Source organism: Myxocyprinus asiaticus, chromosome 44 (assembly GCF_019703515.2).
Source record: "Myxocyprinus asiaticus isolate MX2 ecotype Aquarium Trade chromosome 44, UBuf_Myxa_2, whole genome shotgun sequence".
Classification (NCBI taxonomy): Eukaryota; Metazoa; Chordata; class Actinopteri; order Cypriniformes; family Catostomidae; genus Myxocyprinus; species Myxocyprinus asiaticus.
Window position 1 is genome coordinate 21,123,508 of NC_059387.1, and position 9,503 is coordinate 21,133,010.

The window sequence follows — 9,503 nt, forward strand, 5'->3', positions numbered from 1 at the left end:
TTTCACCATACGAGGGGACTATTTTGCATGGCTTCATTTTGTTTCTGCATGACAAACCTCTAAAGCTATGCTTGATTATCCTCTTTTGGCTGTAGCTAGGAGACAGTACCTTCTTAAAATGAGATTCTTTTGAATATCACAGTAAGCTCTGAGTTTTAAAAATTCCTGTTTGCTTACTGCATCTAGCAAGGCTGTTTTCTGCTATTCAAGTATACTTAACTTTACCTTTCTAATACAAAAGGTCAAAGACTATTTCCAAACAGTGCTGTTGGCCAATACAAACCAATACTTCATTCCAAGTTAAAGGACATTCTTTTTGATCATCAATCAGCTTAAAATCTGTTCAAATAATTAATGCAATCTTTTCAATGTTGCCATAGGGGTCCATTCCCTCCCATAAGAGGTGGCAGCTATGGCTTGATTTGTGTGTGTTTTCTGCTCTTGAAACATGGCTCTACATAAATTAAGATTAATTTAGGACCCCTGCTTTACCACTTCATCACACAAACAAAATATGCCTGGCTGACAAACAGAGCAATGCACTTATTCTCTGGAGCCAAGCACGGGAGGTATGTTAGTCTCAGTCACCGTTCACTTTCATTTGAAAGTGAATGGTGACTGAATCTTCAGTTCTCCTTAATTGTGTTCCAGAAAAGAAAATAGGGATGTCAAAAGTACCGGTATATTCGTTCCAAGTCTATATAAAAAAAAAAAAAAGATGTAACAATGTTTCTTATGAGTGTGTGCCATTAATCCTTTTACACTGAAATGGACAATTGATCAAATTAAAATAGTGACATGCTGGTCAAGCATTGGGCGGGTCAGTTGCCCTTATTGTCTTATTTATTAAGCGTTGCCATTTACTGCTGTCATGGGCGGATCATCCAATGGGTTTATGGGCGTGTGCCCAGGGGGCCCTCGCAAGCAAAAAAAATCAAGCTGATGTAAACACAGAGACGGTGTGCAACAGCGAAATAAAATCAAGCCGATGTAAACGCGGAGACGGTGTGCAACAGCGAAATGCGACCGTGTAGCGAATGGTCATAGCGTAATGTTCCGCTCCAAACAGCCCTGCCATGCAACTCACCCACTGGCAGCAGTGCAAGAGCCTATCCGGACCGGCCATTCCGCGCGACGCTTCCACTGGCCGCAGCGTGAGAGCTGAACCGGACTGGCCTTCCTGCGCAACGCATCCACTGGCCGCAGGCAGCACGAGTGGCGAGTGGGACCGGCCCTCCTGCGCAATGCATCCGCGGGAGAGCCGAGTGGGAGCGGCCCTCCCGCGCAGCGCTGATGAAACTGCTCTGCGCTCACAGCGCACAGTCCTGTGGTAAACACAGCGCAAGATATGAAAACCTTAAAGGCTCCATGCAAAGCTCGATGAAACCAGATTAAACTGCCCTGACATTCTAAAAAGCAGTGACGAGGTATAGAGGAAAACATTGTGTCATTCACAATGGTAATCACCATTCTTATTGCATTAGTAACACTAACAGTAGAAACTATGGAATTTTGGCAGAAATATATGTCACTTTAATTATAATTTTACTAAATATTGTACATTAGGGGAATATGACATTTTTATGGCATTTTTTTAGTCTCTACATGGATATTGTTTTTCAGCATTTTAAATTCCATAGTTCATTTTTTAGAAACCATAATTACATGTGGTAATAAGGAGCATGGTTTTACCTGTGATCATGTTAATACCACAGTTATACACTGGATACTATGCAAGAACTGTTGTAAATTATCATAAGGGCAAGTACAAAGGAGAATTTAAAAAAGAGCTTTAAAGCATGGACCCCGTGAATTAAGGATGAAGCTATGAGTTTATCCTCTGTAAATATGTTCCGTTCTAATGAACTTTAATGGAAAAAGTTAATTCAATAATTAAGATCCTGATGAAAGTGTATATCAGTTAAGAAGTCCTACGGTCATAGCCTTACATAGATTACGGTTTACGGATTTTATCGTTGTTAATTTCAGTAAATTCACATCTGACTCCCAATCCAATTATGCAGTATTAATAATGATAACTGCATTTGCAATTCTATAATAATATTACTATGTACAATAATAGTAGAAGTTTTCATCAATGTTTACATTTATAATGGGATGCTCTGTTGTGCAGCACTTTATTTGACAATAAGACCAATTTTGTTTTGGATTATGCTGTGAGAATCTTTACTAAAGCACTTCATTTAATTAAAAAATGCAATGGTGTGTTAAGTAATATTAAGTAATTAAGTTTTATTAATTAATCTGATTAGACACCATTTTGATGATGAAACTGAATTCAACTTTAAAGCATGGAATGTTTTGAGTTCTCAAAACTTTGTCTCACATTAGTATGTGTTTTGTTGACTAAGACAGGCACAAGCCCTCCATGGGTCTAAAAGCTCTCTTGACAGCTGGCCAAACTTGGAAGCAATTCTAAAAATCCACTGATAATTTTTTATCCCCTTACTCAAAATTTAGACATTCCATGGAAGCATTATGGAATCCAATTAGATTTTGTTTCTATCAACTAGTACATGGAAAAGGTAACAGGGATTTAACTGCACAGAAAAGTTTCAGTGACAACGAAACTCAGAAAACTTTTGCCAGGCTGGATCAGGTATTGATTTGCTCAGCCAACTCACTAAACGTTATTATATTAAGTACAAATAAATCTTAATTTTAGCATTGCAAAATCACAACAGGAACCAATAGAGACATTCTGTTCTTTAAGCTATTAAAACATTCAATTTTCCAATAGCATTAAGGACCAACTTTTCTACAAACAACCATGTTTGAATAGAAGCACAGACTGCAGACTGTTAATCCAATACTTCCACATATTTTACAATTAAAGACAACAGTAATCCATCTCCAACATGAAAACCACCCTATTACTTTTAATAATACAAACAATAAGTAACAATTCATTTTTATTCAATTCCATTCCACAGGTTCAAGAATGCTGGCCACTATAATAATACCAAACATTATTTGTCACATTTCAGTGCATCAAGTGATACAGACACCTGAGATCATGTGTGCTGTTCAGAAGGCAGAGAGGAAAAACATTCATTTTCTAACCATGACAAAGAGACTCAAGAACTTCATTAACTTCATCTAAACATTTAAAGTGCTGGATACCAGATCACCTCAAACAGCAGAATAGAAATGGCAGTTCAAGGTGTTTTGATTGTGGGTTCAATGGCTAATTAATCTGATCTGCTTATTGGGGGCTTTAACACAAGCATTAAGATTGTTTGCTGGGATCCTTATGAAAATAACAACAGTAAGCAAGCACATTGGATTCATGTCAAACACATTGTTGCTTAATACAAAGAATAGGAGGCAGGAGGCTGGAAAAACAACACTTGTTTTGACATTTAAGAGCTGGCAACCATTTAATTGACTGAATAATAATAATAATAATAATAAAACAGCCCAATAATGTTAATCATATAAATAATAATATTAGTAAATAAAAATATATATTACTATTACTAATGATATTAATGTATTATTATAAAAGGACATTTTAATCAATGATACAACATAATTAAATTATTAGCCTGTGTTATGAAATATTATAACATATTTTATATTTAAAAATAATCATTAATCTTTACTATCTTGTGGTTTAATAAGAGCAATAAAGACATAGAGATTTGGCTGTCAAAACAAAAACATCCTATGAAATAAACACGCGCGAAACGCCTCACCTTTTTCCTGACATGAAGAAAGGATCTCTTCCTCCTTTGGATTTGCGACCTGGGTAATAATGGACGTGTTGTCCATGGAAACAGGATTTGATTCCTCCTCAGTCACCTGTTTTTTTATTATTATTATTTTCAGCTAGCCTTATGCTAGCGAGCTAGCGGTGATAGTCCAGATGGCAGATGCACCATACACCGCTCAGAGATATTACAACACCACCGCATCAAAATAAAATATAACACACACCGCGCGATCATGCAACGATCATTGCGAACCTCGATACTCCTGTCAGATGGCGGGAAACGGCGACATGTCAGCCCGCGCGTGATATGAGGTCTATAAAGATCACTGACAGAGAGTGTAATAACAAAGCGTCTGAACCGCGGTCGGTCTTTCTCTCCCTGTGTGTGTGTGTGTGTGTGTGTGTGTGTGAGAGAGAGAGAGAGAGAGAGAACGAGCGAGAGAGAGAGAGACTCAGTGTACAGACTCAGTGAACATAACCTCGCCTGCTCGCCATAGAGACGGGCAGACACAGACAGACCTGGTTACCAAAAGAAGACAGGCTGTGCCCCCACTGCACATAAAAAGAAGTTGAAACAGAACTGCACTTTTTAACAACATGCCCTAGTTATGCACAAATTAGGCGAAAAAATTTCCCCATTTCACAACCCATCACAAAGACTTTAATCGGATACATCACAAGGACAAACTTTCATACCTACTTGGAGAAACCCCAGCAAGCTCAAACCTGGCCACGACAAAAGGACAACCAGTGGAACAGGAACACTGCCAGACAAAATGACTATTTAAAGGACAACCCCTTATAGTAGTAACTAAATACTGCTGTATTTTGGTGGAAACCATGGCAAATATTTGTGAAGAATCATGTACATTATCACATTATGTATGTAAAGCAATGTACACTGTAAATGTAACATTTTCCAATATGGAAACACAATGACCCAAACAAAACATAATCCTATTCATAAGGTGACAGATTTGATTTCTTTTGTCTTGAGAATGCAATTTTTTTAGATGTTCATTATCAGAATTCAACCAATACTGTAGAGACACAAGGAAATGTATTATTTTCTAAATAAATCAAAGAGTTCAGCCTCTTTTGTGGATACAAATGCATGCCCGGTTAAGCAATAACTTTACTTATATTAAGTTTCTCAACCTTTCATATGAGCTCACATGAATGAAGCTTAGTGCAACATGTGGATTTGAATGGTTTTGTCATTTTGTTGAAGGTCAAGTTCTGTCATTTTGTTCAGAAGCATAAATGATTTTGATTTTGTAAGTGTAGTAGGAATGTATTTATCTCATGATTTGTACTTTACAGATCATGGCTTCAAGGAATAGTTCACCCAAAAAGGAAAATTCTCTCATCATTTACTCACCCTCATGCCATCAGAGAGGTGTATGACTTTATTTCTTCTGCAGAACACAAAGATTTGTAAAAGAATATCTCAGTTGTGTTGGTCTTTGTAATGCATGTGAATGATGACCAGAACTTTGAAGGCCCAAATGGCAGTATATAAGTAATCTAAAAGACTCCAGTATTTAAATCCATATCTTTAAAAACGATATGATAGGTGTGGGTGAGAAATAATATTTAAGTCATTTGTTGACTGTACATCTGCATTTTCACTTCCACATTCTGGTGTGGAAGCCACTTTCACTGTCTTTCACATTCACTACTGGTCAAAAGTGGAGACTGATAGTAAAAAAGGACATAAATATTGATCTGTTTCTCACCCACACCTATCATATCACTTCTGAAGACATGGATTGAACCACTGGAGTCATATGGATTACTTTTATGCTGCCTTTGTCATTTTTGGACCCTCAAATTTCTGGTCACCATTAACTTGCATTGTGAGGACCAACAGAGCGGAGATATTCTTCTAAAAATCTTCATTTGTGTTCTGCAGAAGAAAGTCACACACATCTGGGATGGCATGAGGGTGAGTAAATGATGAGAGAATTTTCATTTTTGATCTTGCATTAGAGTTTAAGTAAAAAGTCAAGATGTCCAAAACCCACAGTAATATATATATATATATATATATATATATATATATATATATATATATATATATATATATATATATATGTCATGGCTCCAGTATAAAATCAGAAATACTATTCCATGAAATACTTTTTTTTCTTTTCTTTTTTTAATTAGATATGCAGGTATAACAGCTACAGTACAGATATTGTACTAGTAACTAGTTTGTTAATAACAACTCACTTTCCATTAGAACTGAAGCATAACTCACATTAACTATGCCATTTTAAAACCATTCCAGACCAATTAACCAAATAATCAAACAAATTTCCTCAATAAGACTCCATAAAAGGTGTGAACTCTAGTGAGAGATAATACAAAGAATCTGTGAAAGACTAGAGAGATGCTAAAAACAAAATATTACATTTCTCATGCAATCATATATGGTTTAAAATACACTGAAATTATTTAGCTTAGATACAAGAGAAATTCCTGTGATTTCAGTCTGTCTGAAAGGTTTAATGAAGACAGAAAGTTGGGAGGGTTACTGAATATTTTATGAAGGTGGGTGTTTGATCTTAATGTTTAATAAGAATAGCCTATGTGATGCAACCTTCACTTCAGCTAGTTTTACAGCCTTTTAAACTATATTCTTCTTTTATTTGTGCATAAAATGGTACAAAGGATAAACAATGGCAACAACACATTAAAATACATAATGTCTTGTAGCTTGTCAGTCTGTGATATTCAATTATTAAATGAACATGGACCTTAGAAAAACAACACAGAACTTATTGTTGTTTTAAAACAGCTTATTTATAAGAGAACATTCAGAATATACTGAAAATTATTTTGGGCAGTCATATCCAGCTAGGCTCATAATTATATATAACTAATGGATGAAGTCCATAGAAATATGTGTACTGTAGACGTGTGATTGTATACATTGCATTATTAATGAAAAGAACAGATAAGCATTCTATTTATTTCAGTTTTTGCCTCAACGCAAGGTCACAATTAAAAATGTTCGCTTATACTGACACCTTGTGGCCGAAAAATAAATCGTTACTTGAGTAATTACTCATACAGTAAGTAGTTGCTTTCCACATGAATTGTAGTGCACTATGCAGATGTGTTTTACTCGCTATTTACCCATGATGTATTAACTCATTCCTTTGTCAAACCTGACATCTCAAGGCCTGTAAATCAGTCCAGGATTATTTTTCAGATTTAGTGGTTAACTCCTACAGTCCTGTGTTTGGAGGGAATGATGGATGAAATCTGAATTGAAGTAAATTGTATTTCTATAGCAGATTATTTTATCCAAAGTGACTTACAAATGTGATTCATAAGCAGACCAATTACAGGAGATTCTTATGCTATCATTTTAAGAAGACAGTCTTCTCTAATTATGTTCTTATACAGTAATACAAAAATATTGGCACCCTTGGTAAATATGAGCAAAGAAGGTTGTGAAAAAAAAATCTGCATTGTTTATCCTTTTGAACTTTCATAAAATAAAAATAAAAACTAACCTTTAATTGAAGTAAAACCACTGAAACAGTGGAAATATCTCATTATTAAATAAATATTTTTTTCTCCAAAACGCATTGGCCAAAATTATTGGCACCCTTTTATTCAATACTTTTTGCAACCTCCCTTTGCCAAGATAACAGCTCTGAATCTTCTCCTATAATGCATAATGAGGTTGGAGAACGCATGGCAAGGGATCTGAGACCATTCCTCCATACAGAATCTTTCCAGATCCTTCAAATTCAGAGGTCCATGTTGGTGGACTCTCCTCTTGAACCTTGATTTTGTAGTCAGTGAATCATTCTTGTGTTGATTTTGATGTGTGTTTTGGATCATTGTCCTGCTGGAAGATCCAACCCGGGCCCATTGTAAGCTTTCTGGCAGAGGCAGCCAGGTTTTTATCTGTTGGTATTTGATAGAGTCCATGATGCCATGTATCCGAACAAGATGTCCAGGACCTTTGGCATAAAAACAGCCCCACAACATTAAAGATCCAGCACCATATTTAACCGTGGGCATTGGGTACTTCACCGCTGTGTGTCCCAAACCCATCTCTGGTGTTTGCTGCCAAAAAGCTCTTTTTTTTTTTTTTTGTTTCATCTGACCATAGAGCCCAGTCACATTTGAAGTTCCAGTAGTGTCTGGCAAACTGAGGATGCTTGAGTTTGTTGTTGGATGAGAGCAGAGGCTTTTTTCTTGAAACCCTCTCAAACTTGTGGTGATGTAGGTGATATCTTATATTTCTTTTTAGACTTTCTGACCCCAAGACCCAACCAGTTCTCCAGCTGTGATCCTTGGAGATTCTTTGGCCACGTGAACCATCCTCCTTACTGTGCATGGAGACAGTACAGACACACGTCCTTTTCCAGGCCGATTCTTAAGATCTCAAATTGATTGGAACTTATTAATCACTTCCCTGATGGAAATGGGCATTTTCCAACCCTAACTCATGAAAAGTCGCAAGATATCATACGAATTAGCCAAATTTAGAGAAGTCGTACGAATCCTGACGATTTTGCCGTGAGAGTGTGTTGGCATTTTCAATGCTTTGGCTATTGTCTTATAGCCACTACCAATTTTGTGAAGCTCAACAACCTTTTGTCACACATCATAACTTTATTCTTTGGTCTTACCCACTGTGATTGATGATTAAGGGAATTTGGCCTGTGTGTTACCTCATATTTATACCCCTGTGAAACAGGAAGTCATGGCTGAACAATTTCATGTTCCTAGTCACCCAGGTGTACTAAAAAATATAAAATATGAATGGGAATATACTTCAGATATATTTTACACAAGAATTTCTAGGGGTGCCAATAATTGTGGCCAACGTGTTTTGGAGAAAAATATTTAAATGAGATATTTCCCCTCTTTCAATTTTTTTTACGTCAATTGAAGGATAGATTTGTGAATTTTTTGAATGTTTATCCTTTTGAACTCAATGCAGATTTTTTTTTCACAGCCTTCTTTGCTCATATTTACCAAGGGTGCCAATATTTTTGGACACTACTGTAGGTCCTCTCAGGGTCCTATGGATATTGGACTGAGTGAGTTCAACATAATTTACACAATTACTAAAAATGTACAATTCTTTTTTTCTTGTATGTATTGGAAATGTAACTCACTGTTTTGCTATTGTGAATTCGGTCTAATAGGATATGAGAGAAAATATGCTTCACTAAATGCACAGCTGCATTCAAAATGGGCTTTGTGATGTTTGAAATCAGTTGTAGAAATGCCAATTTAGTTTTAATGTGCAGACACCCACTCCACAGAAGGGTAATCAAAACCTGGCCAAACATAAGAAACTTTGGAAATGACACTTGACATTACAAAATTACATCAGAGCCTGTACCTATAGAACTGTCACTGTCACAGTGACAGAGTACTGCCAGCCCTGGGCCCAGTATAGATAGTTTATATACTGTACAGTACTGGGTAGTAACATATTACATGTAATCTGGATTACATATTCAGATTACAAAAATGAAATACTTCTAATTAGGTTAAATTAAATTTTCAAATTGTTTTGCCTCAATCCGGGTGGCGGTTGACGAATCTCAATTGCCTCTGCATCTGAGACCGTCAATCTACGCATTTTAGCATGTGGTTTATTGAGCGCGTTACCGCGGAGACCTAGCGCGTGTGGAGGCTTCACGCTACTCTCCGTGGCATCCACGCACAACTCACCACGTGCCCCACTGAGAGTGAACCACACATTATAGCGACCACAAGGAGGTTA

The 9,503-nt window shown here is 36.5% G+C and overlaps 1 protein-coding gene across 2 annotated transcripts in view; it reads right to left on the minus strand.

Moving 5' to 3' along the window:
* LOC127434788 (CTD small phosphatase-like protein) overlaps positions 1–4,136 on the minus strand; it is a 66,690-nt gene extending 62,554 nt beyond the window's left edge. Inside the window, exon 1 of one of the 2 annotated variants that reach the window (XM_051687760.1) lies at positions 3,720–4,136. In XM_051687760.1, the coding sequence (XP_051543720.1) occupies positions 3,720–3,795 (76 nt within the window). In that variant the 5' untranslated portion in view covers positions 3,796–4,136. The remainder of the gene's footprint in view (positions 1–3,719) is intronic. The other variant, XM_051687762.1, reaches the window with a different exon arrangement.
* Between the last annotated feature and the right edge of the window lie 5,367 nt (positions 4,137–9,503).